Source organism: Thamnophis sirtalis, unplaced genomic scaffold (genome assembly GCF_051295495.1).
Source record: "Thamnophis sirtalis isolate CommonGarterSnake01/CBP01778 unplaced genomic scaffold, rThaSir2_p1.2 scaffold_8, whole genome shotgun sequence".
In the NCBI taxonomy this organism is placed as follows: Eukaryota; Metazoa; Chordata; class Lepidosauria; order Squamata; family Natricidae; genus Thamnophis; species Thamnophis sirtalis.
The window spans coordinates 928250-947713 of NW_028261388.1; the positions used below are offsets into that span (position 1 = coordinate 928250).

The following is a 19464-nucleotide window of genomic DNA, read 5'->3' on the forward strand; positions in this document are numbered from 1 at the left end:
TATTAAAAACAATAGGACACAACAAAGTTAAAAAGGAACACAACAGACACCCAATCAGATGGGGCTGTGCTGGCTGGGGGATTCTGGGAGTTGAAGTCCACAGGACTTAAAGTCACCAAGGTTGAGAAACACTGGTTTATGGCATCTTTGCACAGAAAGCCAGAGGATTTACTCTGCAGCCTTCTAGGCCTGGAAACCCCGGAGGGAGGGAGAGGCCGGGATGTAAATTGGAAGGAGAGTTTTCCTAATAGGAGATAGCAAGTCATCTGGCATCGAGGAGTCTATATTTAATGCTGTGACTGCATAAACAAACACATAAGTGAAATGTGACTTTTGCTAGCGAGCACCTTCCAGAGCGAAGAAGGTTCCCCTGATAGGCACATTCCTTGCTCCTATGGTAGAACTAGAGCGGGAAATTTGAAGCACGCACCTTATTTAAAGATTAGAAGAGGTTCAATGGGAAGAGCGTCCTGTTCTTTCCCTACCCTGGAACCTTACAGATTTTTCCAGAACAGAAAAACTAGAAAATATATAGCCCAGGTTCGAATCCCAGTAAGGGTATGGCTAGCTGATGAGAGCTAAATAGCTTGAAATAGATCTATACTAGTCTCCCTTTATTTATTTATCAGCACAAATAAAACACACACACACACACACACACACACACACACACACACATATATAAATCACCCTGCTTGACCAATCCATTGTCTCCATTTTCATTTCTTCATTTGTTATATTTACATCTTGCTTTTCTCTTGAAAAGCTCCAAGTTGTCAATACACATTTTTTAAAAATTGAATTTAGGAAGAGAACATCCACGGCTGCTCGACTCTTCTCATTTGTGACTCCGGGCCGCTTGGCTGCTACTATTTTACGTCATTCCTATTGCGTTTACTTTTATTGCTTACTTATTAAATTTATATAGCAATAGCAGTTAGACTTATATACCGCTTCATGGGGCTTTCAGCCCTCTCTAAGCGGTTTACAGAGTCAGCATATCGCCCCCAACAACAATCCGGGTCCTCATTTTACCCACCTCAGAAGGATGGAAGGCTGAGTCAACCCTGAGCCGGTGAGATTTGAACAGCCGAACTGCAGAACTGCAGTCAGCTGAAGTAGCCTGCAGTGCTGCATTTAACCACTGCGCCACCTCGGCTCTATAAATTTATATGCCACCCGTCTCACAGTCATGCAAAATCTGGGCGGCTTACAGCACATTAAAAGCGCATTATAAAAGATTTAAGTCCTGCCCCAATTCAACCAGCTGTAGAGGCTTGGCTCCAGCGGGCTAAAATCGAGAATCAGCCAAGGTGGGAGAAGGTGGGCCACGCCCAGAAAGACTTGTCCAGGGCCCCCCCGGCCGACTGGCACCGCCAGGTGTGAAGGACCTTTCCAAAGGATCTCGCCTTGAAGGGTACAAGGCTCCAGAGGGTGGGAGCCATGGCAAAAGGGACCCCTTCTCCTGTGACCCTGTCAGCCAAAACTCCTTGGCCCTCGGGGTCCGCAACATGCCCTTTCTGCCAAATTGGGTGGGTGGGCCAATCTCTTTGGGGCAAGGTGGTTCCTCGGGTATCTCGGCCATGAATTTTAGTTGCTTTTTACTATTTTAAGTATCCCAAAGGTGCTTTTTCCAAAAGGCAGCTGGATTTTCTTGGGGGGGGGGTTTCCCTTGAAAATGTTAAGGCTAAAGAGCCACTTAGAGAGCCCCACGTGCCCCACCCCACTCCTGCAGAGGTGGGTCCTGAGAAGCAGCAGGCAGCCCCCCTCCCCACCCTTCCTGGGTGGCGGCTGCTTAAGGATGAGCCCAGGCAAATCTAAAACCTTGCAATTAATGGCCAGGATCCTTCCCGGCAAATAAATCTCAACACCTGTAAGGAGGAGGCGTCAGGAGTGATAAGGTGGACCTTCTAGGTATATTTTTCCCCCCCTGGGCTGCATTTCCCCCCCTCACTTTTGTTATGTTTCCCTCTGTTTTGTTTTTTTTTAGGGGGAGGGGGGGGGAAGAAGAGAGAGACTCTCCCCTTATTTATTTCCCTCCTTTGCCTATCCAGGGAGGGGCCCCGGATAATCAAGTGGCTGGTGTCAGGGAAGATGAATCTGAGATACTAGGGAGCGGTGCAGTAAAAAGATTAAAGTGTTATTATTGTTAGGTAGCTTCTCCCCCCAACCCGCCCCCCCCCCCCTGTGGTCCGGCATGACAGCTCAACCGTCATCCATAAAAAATGTCTCCGGGAGAGAGATAATCATCGCAAACTCAATAAAGCGTCAAGGGGAGCCTCTTCCGCCATCCATCACGCCGGAGCCTGGAAATTTTCAGTTCTCCATCTCTCCTCCCTGCCATCCATATAAATGTCTCTCATATATTTTCTGCAGCAGGCCTGGTGGTGGCAAAGGAGGAGGAGGAGGAGGGTGGTGGCAGCGGAGCCCACCCCTCTCCTTGGCTTTGGAGGCTTTTATGACAACCCAAAAAATAATAATAATATTTACACACAAAATATGCAAATCGTTAAAAAATAGCTGCGGAAAACAAAGGCAGTTTCTCTTTCTCTCTCTCTCTCTCTTTTAATGCAAGTGAATTTATTCTTTTTAATAAAACATGTCAAGCAAACAAATTAAGGCGGCTTCCTTTGGATGGGGAGGGGGGGGTCTGGTTTTCCTACATCCCAGCTCTTCCTCTGTGCTCCCCACCCACCCCCACCCCAATGCAGAACGTCACGTAATACAGACGGGCTGAAGAGGGCAGGAAACACAGACAGAAATATTAACTTTACGGCCTGATGTATTTGGGGCTTAAATAAAGTCTGGCAAGATAGATTGACATCCTGTTGTCTGTGCTTAAGAGTGCGGCGGGCGCTGTAAGAGGACGGCTCTGTGTGTGTGTGTTTGTGTGTGTGTGTGTGTATGTGCACACACAATGGCTCTTGTGACTCAGGGAATTTCCTTCTCCTGGCAAATCTGATCTCCTGACCCGGACTTTAGAGACAGACAGACACGCACACACACACACCCAGTCCTCAACGTATGACCAAAATTGAGCCCAAAATTTAGGGCGTGACAAAATTTGTGAAGCGAGTTTTGCCCCATTCTACGACCTTTCTTGCCGCAGTTGTTAAGTGAATCACTGCAGTCGTTCGCGTGGTTGTTAAGCGAATCTGGCTTCCCCGTTGACTTTGCTTATCAGAGGGTCACATGACCCAGGGGGACGCCGCGACCGTCATAAATGTGAGTCAGTTGCGTCTGAAGTGCCTGAGTCCCGATCACGTGACCCTTGGGGATATGCTGCAACTGTTGTTAAGTGTGAAAAATGGTCGTGAGTCAGTTTTTTCAGTGCCCTTGTAACTTTCAACGGTCACTGAGTGAGCTGTTGTACATTGAGGACTCCCTGCATTTATTTATTTTATCAACAAGAATAAAAAAAAAACGAAACAGAAAAGCAAAAATCCAACACTAACAAACGACCCAAAAAACTAATTCTCCTTTATTGGTAGTAAGTCTTGTGTACAAAAAAAGCAATAAAAAGGAGAAAGGGGGGAAAAAAACCCCAACTGTCAAATAGATCTAACATTAAACGCAGAGAATCCATCCTGACTGGATGCTGAAAAGTAAATATATATATTTTAAAAACCTGAAAGGTCCTTTTCCCCTTACATAAGGGGTCCACAAATTGTTACAAGCTCTTCCGTCCTTATTTAAGAAAAACACTATATTGAATAAACAAGTATTTCAGATGAGGAAATCTATCGGTCTCATAATCAAATTTACCCAACTTCTAATCTTGATGTAAAATATGAATGTAAAAAGAAAGAAAAAAAAATCAACCGATTAGTGCAAACATTACACTAATTTTCAAGTCCCTCTGAGCACCACTAGGGATGGTTGCTGGCAGAAGTGGGTTCCTACCAGTTCGCACCAGTTGGGTAGAACCGGTTCGTCAAATCTACCGAACTGGTTAGAAGAGGTTCCACCAGTGGACCCGGAAAGCAGGCCACACCTACAGAAGAGGTTCCAAAATTTTTTTGAAACCCACCACTGACACACGCACACACACAGAGAAAGAAAGAAAGGAAGAAAGGAAGAAAGAAAAAAGAAAAAGTGAGAGATGAAAGAAAAAAAGGAAAAAGGGACAGAGAGACAAAAGGAAGGAAAGAGAGGGAGAGAGAGAGAGAGAGGGAGAGAGAGAGAGAGGGAGAGAGAGAAAGAAAGAAAACACATGGCCGGCAAGCCACTCCCACAAAAGAGGCCACACCCACAGAGTAGGTTATAAAAATGTTTGAAACCCACCACTGGGAATTCTGGGAGTTGAAGTCCACATGCCTTAAAAGTCACCAAGGTTGAGAAACATGGAGTTATTGTATTGTTATTAGGTTGGCCTTTCCTAAATAAACATGTCTGGGGGGGTGGGTGGGGGGGAGAAGGGGCCAGTTCTAGAGACGAGCTGGGCTGAATTTTAGTCCCGCTGCTGCTGCTTCAGGATGAAAAGGAAGATTTCTTAAAAAATCCCGTTTGCTCTTCAAGATGGAAAATTCTCCTCTTGTCTGGGAAGTTTCCCTTCCCCTGATCCAGACTATAGCTCTCTATTTGCAAGATTTGGACCATCAAACCTTGGTTTTTGCTTGCAAAAAAGAGTGGGGGGTGCACCTCTAAGGAGACCCCAGGTGAAGCTACCGCCCGAACAGACGCTTTTAACTGCATTGTTCCAAGGGAAGACATGTGGGGGGGGGGGGAGAAGGATACACCTGTCCCAGGGGGGGGTCCCGATAGGGGAAAAACCATCCGAATGTGATGTGAGGGTTGTTACCTTCCAAAGAATGGATGCCCTTCTCCTTGGCAGTCTGATAGACGCTGCTGAATTCATCTCCCAGGTTGAGGTCGGCTCCTCCCGCCAGCAACACCTTCACCACGCTGGGGAGGCAGAAGAGGAGAGAGGCTGGGGTCAGATCCAGGAAGGGCTGGAAGAAGCCGAGAAAGGACTTAAACACCTGCCAGGGAAGGGTGAGAAGGAAAACAGTGGCAGGGGGTGGGTGGGAGGGGGGAAGGAAGGAAGCAAGGAGGGAAGGAAGGAAGGAAGGAGGAAGATGGAAGGAAGGAGGAAAGATGGAAGGAAGATGGAAGGAAGGAGGGAAGATGGAAGGATGAAAGATGGAAGGAAGGAGGGAAGATGGAAGGAAGGAAGGAAGGAAGGAAGGAGGGAAGATGGAAGGAAGGAAGGAAGGAAGGAAGGAAGGAAGGAAGGAAGGAGGGAAGATGGAAGGAAGGAGGGAAGATGGAAGGAAGGAGGGAAGATGGAAGGAAGGAAGGAAGGAAGGAAGGAGGGAAGATGGAAGGAAGGGGGGAAGATGGAAGGAAGGAAGGAAGGAGGAAAGATGGAAGGAAGGAAAGAAGGAAGATGGAAGGAAGGAGGGAAGATGGAAGGAAGGAAGGAAGATGGAAGGAAGGAGGGAAGATGGAAGGATGAAAGATGGAAGGGGGGAAGGATGGAAGGAAGGAAGGAGGAAAGATGGAAGGAAGGAGGGATAGCAGTAGACTTATATACCGCTTCATAGGCCTTTCAGGCCTCTCTAAGCGGTTTACAGAGAGTCAGCATATTGCCCCCAACAATCTGGGTCCTCATTTTACCCACCTCGGAAGGATGGAAGGCTGAGTCAACCCTGAGCCGGTGAGATTTGAACCGCTGACCTGCTGATCTAGCAGTAGCCTGCAGTGCTGCATTTAACCACTGCGCCACCTTGGAAGGAAGGAAGGAAGGAAGGAGGAAAGATGGAAGGAAGGAAAGAAGGAAGATGGAAGGAAGGAGGGAAGATGGAAGGAAGGAAGGAAGATGGAAGGAAGGAGGGAAGATGGAAGGAAGGAAGGAAGGAAGGAAGGAAGGAAGGAAGGAAGGAAGGAAGGAATGGGTAGGGAGGCATTCAGGCAGGCATTTGGGCCAACCAGTAGGAGACAGGGAGTTCTAGTCCTGCCTTAGATATAAAAGCCAGCTGGGTGACTTTGGGCCAGTCCCTCTCTCTCAACCAAGCCTACTTCGGAGGGTTGTTGTTATTGTTGGGAAAACAGGATGAGGAAGGAATTAGTTATTTCATCGCCTTGAGTTGTTTATAAAAAATACCATAAAGGCGGGAGATAAATAACCAATACATAATACAGTCACTTTTGACTGAAGTCCTTTGATCTGAAGGGGGAAAAAACAGTAAGGCAGCCTTTTTTTCAAACGCACTGTTGTTGTTTTTTGCATTATCTTAACCTTGTTTCCTACAATCACCTGGAAAGTGGTCTGGGTGGGTATTTTTAGCCAATTCCTGGCCGTTTCGTGTCCCAGGTGGCTCCTCCGTTTATTCAAGAGAGCGACGATCGTTCCTGCCGTGTGAGGATGGGGAGCGATTCTGCCCACTCCGCATGGCTTCAAATCGCTTCCTGTCCAAGGGATCCAGCCGACTCCCACGCAGAGGGCCAGGCAAAAGGATCTGGGAGGGATCCCTTGGATGCTGTCCGTCCCGTCTCCCCCCCCCCCCCGGCCCAGCTGCCCTTCAGCCCAGTGCCCGCATTGAAGGCCAGCCTGACATTTGAGTGATGGCAGCTACGGATTGCGCCTGTCCAATTTTGCAGAGCCCAGCCTGCCAGTGGAATTAGCCTCTGCCCAGCTGGACAGGGGGCGGCGCAGCTGTTAAAAGGCCATTCGGAGGTCTGGGTTGCATTGACATCCAGCCCCAGAACCCAGTGGGCATTGTTGGGGGGGGGGGGCAGAGATAAAACAATGGAACACCAAAGGTTTGCAACTGAGGCTAAAGGACAAAATCTGTGGGAGAGCCTTTCAGTTGACGCATTTCAAGCACATGGAAAGGCGGGGAAAATATCAAGATTAAATTTACTGCCTCTACCTCTATCTCTGTTCTGTCCCCACTTCACGGCTCGATAACAAACAGCAGGCAGAACAACTTAAAAGGACTTTTCTTTATCAGTTCTCAGCTCCGACTGGCTTCGAGCCCCCAAAATAACATAAATACAGTCTTTAACCAGATAACGTAATGAAAACAAATCTTTCTTACGGCAACTCAACTTGAACAAAACGAAAGCAAAACACTTCTTCCAAAGTCTCTATGAATCAGGGTTACAGAAATACAGAACACTTATCCAAGTGAATCTTACATAAACCACGGCTGATGATCAAACAATGTTGTACAAACCAAGGCACGCATGAAGGAACGTTGACTCCTGCGACTAGGGCGTGACAGCATCCGTCCTTTTATCTCCAAACTTGCCTCTAACCAGCCCCAGCTGCATAATGAATCTTGTATCCTGAAAAGGCTCACAGCAGACATCTGCTGAGTCGCAACATATCTCTATCTCACTTCCCCATCTCTATCCGTCTGCCTGTCCATCATCCATCCATCCATCCCTATCTACCTACCTACCTTCCATCTATCCATATGTCTCTCTCTTTCTCTCTCCATATCTAGGTAACCATCCATCTCTCCATATCCATCCATCTCTATCGCTCTCTCCTTATCTGTCTGTCAGTCATCTCTCTCCCTCTCTCTCTATTTGGAAGCCAGATTCACTTAAGAACCACGTTGCTCACTTAATGGCTGCACTGATTCACTTAACAACTGTGGCGAGGAAGGTTGTAAAATGGGGGTCAAAACCCACTTAACACGTGTCTCGCTTGGCAACCTGCGTTTTGGGGTCAATGGTGGTCATACGTCGAGGACTCCCTGGAGACCCACGGGGGCTTTCTCATGCTCTCGTGGAGTGCCTGACTGACCCTCGCAGGGAAAGAGGAGGGACTCAGCCTGGACAGGTGCCCCCCAAATCGAGGGGCTCTTGCAAGGGGCGCCTTTCGTCATTCCGGGGGGGGGGGAAGGGGGGCAGCTTCACTAATGCGTGCCTTTAATTTGCTGATCAGGCCTTAATTGCCTTAGCCCACAAAGACCCTCCTCTGCAGGGATATCAATCTGTCCTGACCCCGGAGGGCAGCCTTTAACTAAAGTTCACCAGGCAGTTAAATCAATGACAGTAATTGCTTTCTGCTGCCAGGGGTGGGTGGTGGGTAAATGGGGGGGGGGGATGCTTTCAAGGAAGCTCGGAGTGCGTGTGTGTGTTGTGGAGGGGGGGGAGTGTGCCAGCTGCCAAGGGAACCCCTGGCGAAGGTGAATCCCCGCTGGAGGAACTTAACAAAAGCAGGAAGATAATTAGATATTAATTATTAGATCGGCTTCAAGCCGACCTTCCTCACTCTCGGGCCGCAGCCCCCTCCTGCCCCCACCTGTCAGAATGCCCATCATCTGCTCACGTTGGAAGCCACGGTGAGACCCCAGCCGGATGGGGGAAGAGCCCATCTCAGTACAGGCCCTCCTCGACTTGAACCTAGATCTGATCTCACAGGAGTCCAACAAACTAGATCAGTGTTTCTCAACCTTGGCAACTTGAAGATGGGGAAGTGTCTAGGACAGTGTTTCTCAAGCTTGGCAACTTGAAGATGTCCGGACTTCAACTCCCAGATTTCCCCAGCCAGCATTCGCTGGCTGGGGAATTCTGGGAGTTGAAGTCCGGACATCTTCAAGTTGCCAAGCTTGAGAAACACTGAACTAGATTTTAAAATAGGACAATTTAAAAAAAAGTCTCTAGACTACCTTTATCGTTGTTGTTTTTTAATTGGATAACTTTCTTAATAGACGGTGGGAATGCGGTCGACGTAATATACCTTGACCTCAGAAAAGTGAAAAAAAGAATAATAACCCATGGCAAGCTAAAATTAATAAACAAGGTTAAGGTAAGCTGGATGGCGTGACAATTAAATGGGAAAGCGACATATTAGAATTAAATGGGAAACTTGATAAACTGGCGGGGGATTCTGGGAGTTGAAGTCCACCCGCCTTCAAGCTACCAGGGTTGAAAAATACTACCCCAAACCCAGACCTTAGAACAGCCCAACATACCAGATTTAAAACAGGACAATAAAAAGTGTGTCTAGACTACCTTTATCCGTTTTTTAAAAATGGGATAATTTTCTTAACAGACGGTGGGAATGCGGTTGACGTAATATACCTTGAAAAGTGAAACAGTTCACTTAGGGACCGTCCAAAGTTACGAGGGCCCTGAAAAAAATGGCTAAGGCGTACAGAGAACGTGTCTATGGAGATTCTCCCTCATCCAGGTCAGGGTTGTCCCAAAGGTGCTTTTTTAAAGACGCCGCTGGACTTTCTCTGGTTTTTTTTCCTTGAAGAGGTTTCGCTTCTCATCCAAGAAGCTTCTTCAGCTCTGCAAGGAGTATCAATCCTTCCCATCCTTCACTATTCCGTCAGAACTGAAGAAGCTTCTCGGACAAGAAGCAAAATGTCTTCAAAGGAAAAACAAAGTAAGTTTGGTGGCCTTTTGGAAAAAGCTTCTTTGGGACATACAACGAGGAATTACAGGAATTTGTATTTGTATTTTATTATTTGTATGCCGCCCTTCTCCGGGAGACTCAGGGCGGTGAACAATTCAAGGGGGGGAAAAAGGGGAACATAAAAAGACAAAATACAAATAATAAAAGTAGGCAACAGTCGCACAACCATAGATGTCGAGAGGGGAGGGAACTCATCAACCCCAGGCCTGCCGGCAAAGCCAGGTTTTGACCCCATTTTCGGAAGGCCTGGAGAGAGGTGAGGGTCCGAATCCCTGCGGGGAGTTCGTTCCAGAGGGCCGGAGCTGCCACAGAGAAGGCCCTCCCCCAGGTAATAGCCAGGTGGCATTGGCTGGTAGACGGCACCCGGAGGACGCCAACCCTGTGAGATGTAATGGGTCTGTGTGTGTGGGGGGGGGGATTCAGCAGGTTCTGACCAGTTCTGGAGAACCGGTAGTGGAAATTTTGAGTCGTTGGGACAACCGGCAAATGCCACCTCTGCCTGCCCCCCCCCCAATCTATTCTCTGCCTCCCGAGTCCCAGCTGATGGGGAGGGGATTTTGCAGTATCCTTCCCCTGCCACGCCCGCCAAGCCACGGCCACAGAACCAGTAGTAAAAAACATTTGAATCCCACCACTGATTTGGGTATGTCTAGTTTAATGAAAAACATCGACTGGGGGGTGTGTGTGGCATGATAGCATCCTCCAATATTCGAGGGGTTGCAGTAAAGGAAAGGGGCCATTACTCTCCAGAAGGTAGGAGGAAGGAGAAGCAACGGATGGAAACCAATCAAGGAGAGAAGCAACCTCGATCTAAGGAGAAATTTCGGGGCAGCGAGGGACAGTGAATCAGTGGAGCAGCTTCCCCTCCAGATGCTGTGGGGGCTCCGTCACTGGAGGTCTCTCAAGAAGAGACCGGACAGCCATGGAATGGTTGAAATCGCACCAGAAAACGGCCCAGAATGGCCCAAACCAGGCCATTATTCGGGCTGTTTTTGGTCCAAAAGACGGCCTGAAAACGACCCGGAAAACGGCCTGAAAAATAGGCATGTACATTGCTGGCCAGCTGCTCTTCAGGTTTCCGGTGCCAGTGTGCATGCACGTGCCGGAAGAACTGCTGGCTGGCGCACGCATGCACACCGCCAACCTGGTTCTCGGCGCTCCAGTGCGTGCACATGCACACACATGCACGAGCGTTCTGGTTTGGGCACTCGGTGCTGACAAGGTTCTCCGTCACTGGTCTAGGGTCTCCTGCTTGAGCAGGGGGTTGGACTAGAAGACCTCCAAGGTCCCTTCCGACTCTTCTGTTAGAAAGCCTATTTAATGCAGGCTGTTGGTTTGAAGCAGGCAGCAGGAGAGCAGGAAAACTGCCCGGAAAGGCCAGGAGGGGAGACACTCTGGGGTAAACTGCTGTAGCATGAATAGCCTTTCTCTTTGCGCCTCGAAAAACCTCGTTCCGCTCCACTGGCCCCTCGGAATGGTCAACAATGGTCACACTCCGCTGCTGGCCATTGTCCCTCGGTGGGAAAGTGCAACCGGGGTGCTAAACTCATCCTTGCACAGCCGTGTAAACAGGGGGGACCTGTGGCTGTGGGGACATCAAAGTTAAACCAACAGATTCAAGGCTCCCGCCTGCCTCTCGGCCCCCCCCCCAAGCAGGCCTCCCCAAGGAGGTCGTGACTTTCAGCTTGTCACAGCTTCAGCACATCAAAGCTTCCACCACACACGGAACTCGGCACACGGATTGGTAGGTGTTGTCGCCCGAGAGCGGATATTCGGCCTTTGTCCGCCCGTTTTAATACCAGTGTTTTCCCAAAACATTAAGCACCCTTTTTTGGGGAGGGGGCTTATGAACTTGCGACTAAGTCAAGCGCCCCCTGAGAGGTTGCGGCATCAAAGCCCCTTCCAAACGGGCGCCCCCACGTCCTCCGAAATTGGATTTCTTTCTCCCTCTTCGCCTTTTGTCTTCCAATAAAAAGTTAATTGAATTTAGTTGTGACCAAAGAGCAGCCCCGATTGTCTTGGGAACTTATGGGGTGCGAGGGCACAGGACGGAGAGCCTTTCCTGGAGAAGGGGGGGGGGGGAGAAAATTTTCTTTAAAAAAGAGAAAAGAATATTTGCAGCTTGGGGATGAACCGTGGGGGTCCTTGGTGCTCCCTGAGCTTGGTGGTTTTCTCTGCAGACGTTTCATGGCCCAGCTAGGGAACGTCATCGGTTCTAGGAGGGGGGGAGGGTTTGGGGAGAGGAAGAAGAGTGGGGGAGGAGGAGGAAGAGGAGGAAGACAATGACGACTATGGGTTCCTTGGGGCGCTCTGAGCTTCGTTGTTTCCTTGCAGACGTTTCATCAGCCAATTAGGTAGCATCATCCGTGCTAGAGGGGAGTGGGGTCTGCCAGAGAGAAAGAGGAGGAGGAGGAAGGAAAGAAAGAGGGAATGAGAGAGAGGAAGGGGAGGAGGGGGAAAAGGAGAACTGCAGGGTCCATGGTGCTCTCTGCTTGGTTTTTTTTCTTCCAGACGTTACATGACCCAACTAGGGAACATCATCTGTGTAAGGGGGTGTGGGCTGTGCTCCTGGCTTATATATAGTAACTCGCCCTGCCAATACTGCTGGGTATGTCATGGTATTGGACCTGGGTACTTGAGAGACCGCCTGCTGCCAATTACCTCCACTAGACCGATTAGATCCCACAGATTAGGCCTCCTCCGAAATTCCATCCGCTGGCCAGTGTCGACTGGCGACTACCCGGAAGAGAGCCTTCTCTGTGGCTGCTCCGACCCTCTGGAACGAGCTCCCCGTGGAGATTCGGACCCTCACCACCCTCCAGGCCTTCCGCAAAGCCTTAAAACCTGGCTGTTCCGACAGGCCTGGGGCTAAAGAGCTTTTGCCCCCCCCCCCCCCCGCCTCGAATGGTATGACTGTTGTGTGTTTTTAAATTATGTATTGTTATGTTCGTCTTTTTTATTCCCTTTGTACCCCCTTCCTGATTTGAATTGTGAGCCGCCCTGAGTCCCCTTTGGGGGAAAAGGGCGGCATATAAATGTAATCAAATCAAATCAAATCAATCAATCAATACCAACAGAAAAGAATACCTGCAGCCCAGCGTTGAGCTGTGAGGTCCTGGGTTCTTTCCTCCCAGGTGTTTCACGACCCAACAAAGGGGACGTCGTCCGTGCTGATGATGTCAGATTTCAGATTTATTTTATTTGTATGCCGCCCTTCTCCGGGAAGGACTCAGGGCGGCGAACAACTCAAAGGGGGAAAGGGGAACATAGAACACAATACACGTGATTAAAATACACAAGAGTCATACAGCCATACAAGTCGAGAGGGGAGGGGAACTCATCAACCCCAGGCCTGCCGGCACAGCCAGGTTTTGACGGCTTTTCGGAAGGCCTGGAGAGAGGTGAGGGTCCGAATCTCCGTGGGGAGTTCGTTCCAGAGGGCTGGAGCTGCCACAGAGAAGGCCCTCCCCCGGGTGGGTAGCCAGGTGGCATTGGCTGGTGGACGGAACCCGGAGGAGGCCGACCCCTGTGAGATCTAAGGGGTCTGTGGGAGGTAATTGGCAGCAGGCGGTCTCTCAAGTACCCAGGTCCAATACCATGAAGGGCTTTATAAGTGACGACTAGCACCTTGAAGCGTATCCGGAGACCGATCGGTAGCCAGTGCAGCTCGCGGAGGATAGGTGTAACGTGGGTGTACCGAGGTGCACCCACAATCACTCGCGTGGCTGCATTCTGGACGAGTTGAAGTCTCCGAACGCTCTTCAAGGGCAGCCCCATGTAGAGCACGTTGCAGTAGTCGCCTAGTTGGGTCATGAAACGTCTGCAAGGAGGGAGCACCAAGGACCCCACCTCAACAGCAGAGCCCCCTGCAGAACAGAGTTTCAAGGAACTGCCACTCAATCCCGACACTTCCCCACAAGAAGCTGTCACGTTGATGAGGATATTATGACCCACTTTCCCACAACCAGAGCGGGCAAATGTCCTTCTCACACCCCAAAGGTTGTGTGGAAGCCAGACTCCAGTGGAGGAGAGAAGGGAAGGGAGAGACCGCGAGAGTCAAAATCCACACCTCTTGAAAATGTCAAGTTTTAAAAAACGCACATCAGAAAAAGGACCAGAAGTGGAACTGGTGTATGATACACGATGGAACTTATTGTTCCTATGTTGTCTTAAGTCATGCGTTTGTTCTTGTTGATGTGTTTGTGTGTGTAAAATAAAAACTTTTTTAAAAAAAGAAGTGGAATTTGGGGAGGGGCCGCAGAGAAAATCGACAAAAGAGGAAGAAGGGGGAGAAAAGAGTTGTGTTAGACCAGTGTTTCTCAACCTTGGCAACTTGAAGCTGTCTGGACTTCAACTCCCAGAATTCCCCAGCCAGCGAATGCTGGCTGGGGAATTCTGGGAGTTGAAGTCCAGACAGCTTCAAGTTGACAAGGTTGAGAAACGCTGTCCTAGACACTGAATTGTTTATACACGAATGCTGGCTGGGGAATTCTGGGAGTTGAAGTCCGGACAGCTTCAAGTTGCCAAGGTTGAGAAACACTGTGTTAGACTAAGGGAATAGTAGTAGGATTGGTTTTGTTATGCAACTGATTAAGAAATAAAGAAAGTATAGTACTGTACAAAATATAGCACCACAATTGGCAAGAGAGATAAGGCTGTTTTGTTACTGGAAAGACACAGGTTGACAATGGAAGTTGATAATAAAAAATTGATGTTTATAATGATTTGATAGTATGGGAATATCTCGAAATGTAGTTGTATTGTTTGTTACAAGTTATGGATGTTGTATTTTCTTTTTACCAATAAAATCTTTAAAAAAAATATTGTTGATTTTGGTGATTAATAAGTAGGAATTTTGTAACTCTTAAGTTTGTTTTAGGTTCTTATCAAATGTTTATTCGCTAACAATTAACTAACTATAATAACAATGATGAAATGATAATGGATACAGCTTAATGATATATACATGAACTGGCAAACTAGTAAAAGAAATTTGGATATAAATTGCAAATTGTGACCTGGGAAAAGACCTATAAATCTTATTAACAAATTTTTATTTAGATCTTGTTATAAAGGTGTAAGGTTTTTTTTTTGGGGGGGGGGGAGGTCTGACGAGAGGAGATGGGACATAAATAGTAAATGATTTTTAGCCAATTATATTAACAACAAGGAAATGCCAATGGACATTGTTTAACAATATATGCATGCTATGTTATTGGCTAAAGTAAGTTGGATATAAATTCTAAGCAGTGAGTTGGGGGGAAAAAGTGGGGGGAAGGTTTAGAAACTTTATTGACTTTTACTTAAAAGATGTCATAAAAGGTGTAATGTTATTGGAGGATTTTTTGAAATAGCTAATGAATGCCATTATGTGGTTGTGTCTTTAAGTCTGAATGATTTGAAGTAAAAGCACGTTCAAATAATTGTAGTCAAATGAGAATTGTGGTACATTGATAGTAAGACATACAAAGATTTTTGACTTAAAGTGTATAATCTAATATGAACTATAAGTAATGACTGTGGAAGAAATGCACGAAAGTTATCTGTAACCAATCGACACGCTTTCTACAAGATGTAATGAAGGAGGATTCTTTTTTTGTGTGTTTTTGTTCAACTAAAATAAAATAAAAAATTCCAAAATAAAAATAAAAATAAGAAAGTATAGTACATTCTTAATTGTAGAAAAAATGGAAGGAAATGCTCTCTATGTCAAAACGTAACTAGAAGATATATATTGTTTATAGTAAAATAGACCATTAGAGAAATACGAAATGATAATTTGGGTGCAATTTTTGAAAGGGCAATTGAAGATATTGCTTATGTACTAAGAAAAAAATGAGCATAAAAATGGAAAATAACGGAAGAAAATAAATTTGGCTGAAAGTGAAAACCAAGTTACGATATAAAATGGATTATGTAGATGAGAGGATGTCAAAGGGAAGATCCCATCAACACTTTGTTTCTACAATATGTGTAAAGTTGTATTAAAAATAAAAAACTTTGAAAACAAAAAAAACCCCCTCCTTCTTATAAAAAAATAATCCCTCGCGGGGTGCAGTCTGGGCAACTGAATGAGCTGGCAGAGAATTTACTGGCCGGATGCCCTTCCTGACACCAACAATGAGTTTTGTTCAGCAGATAAGTCTCCGAAATTTCTACTGCTAAGCAAGACAGTTGTTAAGTGAGTTTTGCTGCATTTTACAACCTTTCTCGCCACACTTGTTAAAGCGAACCACTGCAGTGGTTAAGTTAGTAAGACAGTTGTTAAATGAATCCAGCTTTTCGTCGACCTGGCGGTTTAAAGGCGAGAAACTTCCTGCATTGAAATCCTGGAATCGTTCTAGCATTGAATTTTGGGAACTGTTTGTTTAGTTTAGTGTTTCTCAACCTTGGCCACTTGAAGATGTCCGGACTTCAACTCCCAGAATTCCCCAGCCAGCATTCGCTGGCTGGGGAATTCTGGGAGTTGAAGTCCGGACATCTTCAAGTTGCCAAGGTTGAGAAACACTGTCCTAGACACTTCCCCATCTTCAAGTTGCCAAGGTTGAGAAACACTGTCCTAGACACTTCCCCATCTTCAAGTTGACAAGGTTGAGAAACACTGGTTTAGTTCCAATATTCTTAATGATTTACCTTGAATTTCTGTTGATCGCTGCTACCATCAGAGCAGTCCAGCCGAGCTTATGCCGGGTGTTGACGCCAACTCCTTCCTGCAACAACCTGGGGAGAGACAAAGGGACAACAGCACCGTTAGCCCAGGGGTGAGCTTCCACGCTGAGCCCTGAGAAAACGGCTTGGGGACACGCGGAGTTGCTACCAGGTTCGCAGAAGGGAATATTTCTAGCCTGGGGTTGATCCAGGGAGTCCCTGGGGCTCTCTGAGCTTGGCAGATCTTTCTCTACCCCATCTTCAGGGCTAGAAGGAAAGGGGGGAATGCGAAGGGGAAGAGGAGGAGAGGAGAAAGAAGAGAAGAGAAGAAGGGGAAGACGACTACTGGAGGGTCTTCAGTGCTCTCTGAGCTTGGTGGTTTTCTTGCAGACGTCTCGTGGCCCAAACAGGTGATATCATCAGTGCTGGAAGGGAGTGGGGTTTGGAGAGAGGAGGAGGAAGGGGAAGGGGGGGATCCTTGGTGATCCCTGAGCTCAGTCTTGCAGACATTCCGTTACCCAAGGAGGAGCTCCTTGTTTATATACACGACACATGTGCGCACCAACATCGACAGGGCAAGCTACTTGTCCATCAAGAGAGGCCAAACCCCGCTCCCTTCTAGCACTGATGGCGTTACCTAGCTGGGTCACGATAACGTCTGCAAGAAAACCACTCAAGGACCCCACAATCCACGCTGCCTGTTCTATCGGGGGACGACGACGACAAGGGGGGAATCTGGAAAAGCAGGATATGCAACCACGTTCCCTATTTATCCAGAGCAGGAAACAGTTGTTGTAGGGTCTCCTGATTGGGCGAGGGGGTTGGACTAGATGACCATCATGGTCCCTCCCAACTTTACACCCCAAACCAGAAGGGAACCCCTTAACGTGGGTCACGATGCAGCCCAGTTGCCGAGACCCTGAAATTCGGCCCCCTGACCATGGGGGCCACTCTCCCCCCTGCCCAATACCTCCTGGGGAATTCTGGGAGCTGGAGTCCACAAGCCTTCCAAGTAGACAAGCTTGGAGGCCCCCCCCCACCCCCGGATCGAAGAAGTCACCTCCGTTGTCTACAAGACAGCTCAGGATGATGACAAGGCAGATGGCTGTGTTTACGGCAGCAACAAGACTCGGTGCCTTTGTGATTGGGGATGCAGTTCCATGGAATCCACGCCAACAGCTGCATTTGGGGAGGATCCCCCACCCAGACGACGCCCGTCTCCAGATAATTGCCCCTTATCCTATTACATCACCCGGAGGGTTAACTTCCTTCAGGCCAACGGGGGCTTCGCCCGGAGTAGGATGGCAGCTTTGCAATTCCAGTAGCAGGCTGGGAGCAGCTCTCTAGAGCTTGGGGAGGGGGTCTTTCTGAGCCCCCACTGAGCCCATTTGGGCTCAGTGGGGGCTCAGAAAGACCCCCTCCCCAAGCTCTACAGAGCTGCTCCCAGTCTGCCCTGGCTGCCGTTTTCCCTTTTAAGGCAACAACGGATTTCGTGACTCCAAACATACCAAAGAGACAATGCAATAAACCCAATTTTCCATTTTCCAAACAGAGCCTGCATTCTCCCCACAGCGAGTCCTTGACTTAAAAGCTGTTGAATTAAGGATGTCCTGAAGTTGCAACAGCACAGGCACTCCTCAATTTACAACAGTTCATTTAGTGACGGTTCAAGGGCACTGACAAAAGTTTTTCCCCCCGGCTACGAACCGTTGCAGCATACCCCATACTCACGCCATCAAACATTCAGGCACAACTGACTTGATGCCTTGCTCTACTTACGACCGTTGCTGTGTCCCCTTTTGCGACCAGAAAAAGTCAACGGGGCAGCCAGATTCACTTAACAACCGGGTTACTAGCTTATCAAACGGCAGTGATTCACTGAACGACTGCAGCGAGAAAGGTCATAAAATGGGGCAACACTCACTTAAGAAACAGGAAATTTTGGGGTCAATTGGGGGCATAGGTCGAGGACCACCTGTGCTGAAAAGAGTGGACTTATCACCAGTTCTTGCACTTATGACCGTCGCAGCATTTGTGGTCAAAATTTAAATGCTTGGAAACTGGCATGTACTTGTGACGGCTGCAGAGTCCCGGGGTCAGGTGACACCCCCCCCCTCGACAACCTGCCGACGAGCAGATTTCAATCGGGAAGCCGGATTCACTAGGCAGCTATTTTACTAACTTAACAACGGCAGTGATTCACTTAACAACTGTGGCAAGAATGGTTGCAATATGGGGCAAATAGCAATAGCAATAGCAGTAGACTTATATACCGCTTCATAGGCCTTTCAGGCCTCTCTAAGCAGTTTACAGAGAGTCAGCATATTGCCCCCAACAATCTGGGTCCTCATTTTACCCACCTCGGAAGGATGGAAGGCTGAGTCAACCCTGAGCCGGTGAGATTAGAACCGCTGAACTGCTGATCTAGCAGTAGCCTGAAGTGCTGCATTTAACCACTGCGCCACCTTGGCTATTCACTTGGCAAAGCTCACTTAACAACATTTCTTGCTTAGCAACAGAAATTCTGGGATCAGCTGTGGCCGTAAGTCAAAGAATACCTGTGCTGGATTTCTATGAACTTCTATCTCAGACGAGTAGAAAAATCAGTCTAACGTTTTCTGCGGGTTTCCCTCCCCTGCTCCTGGATTATTTGAATAATGGTGGTTAAGTCAAAGAGAATCACTTGAGTTTTAATCGTACGTTAGAAGCCTGAAAGCTTCTGACGTTTTGCCTTTTTTTTTTTGGTTTAAAAACAACGTTTGTTTTATTTGTGATCATTACAAAGACGTAAACAAAATGAATCTGAATAATATTGCAACGATAAATCACATTTGGAGTATGCAAAGTTATGAAAACAAGCAATTTCACTGCTCTCATAAACCGGACGCTTAATATTTCAATAGGAGAGAGGGGCTTGAAATATTTTGAAAGCCTCTTTGGTTCCCAATTATTCATAAACGCATTTCTCCGCCTTCCATAAAGCCTGCCAAAAGGAGCAAAATTCTCCATTTTTTTCCCCCTCCCAGCTTGCAAAGTTTAGCTGTGCCGGTGGAACCACCTCAGAGGAGACACATACAAATTTGAGAGAGGGGGGGGGGGACTGCGGATACAGTGCTGTCCTCCTCCCGCACCAAGCTGTAATCCCACAGCCAGGGATCCCTGCTCACTCCTATATTTAGATCCTCCCAAAAGAGAGTTTGCTCTCCCGGCCTATAACCAGATAAGCATGGATTGATACCAGACAAACAATTAAGCAGAAAACGATACCCTAATGAAAAAAACAACAGAAAGAGAGGAAAAAAACATATCCCAACAAAAGGCAAGCTACTGTATATAAACAGAGAGTAAACTTCCCTCCTTTCTAGCACTGATGGTGTTCCCTAGTTGGAAAATGGAACATCTGCAAGAAAACCACGAAGCTCAGAGAGCACCCC

At 47.7% G+C, this 19464-nt stretch overlaps 1 protein-coding gene across 1 annotated transcript in view; it reads right to left on the minus strand.

Annotated features, from left to right (window-relative positions):
* Positions 1–19464, minus strand: part of CLPB (ClpB family mitochondrial disaggregase) — a 45979-nt gene that overhangs the window by 24476 nt on the left and 2039 nt on the right. Inside the window, exons 2-4 of the mRNA XM_087722011.1 lie at positions 16724–16733; positions 16016–16156; positions 4802–4905 (exon numbers count right to left, since the gene is read on the minus strand). Of these exons, the coding sequence (XP_087578137.1) occupies positions 4802–4905; positions 16016–16156; positions 16724–16733 (255 nt within the window). The remainder of the gene's footprint in view (positions 1–4801; positions 4906–16015; positions 16157–16723; positions 16734–19464) is intronic.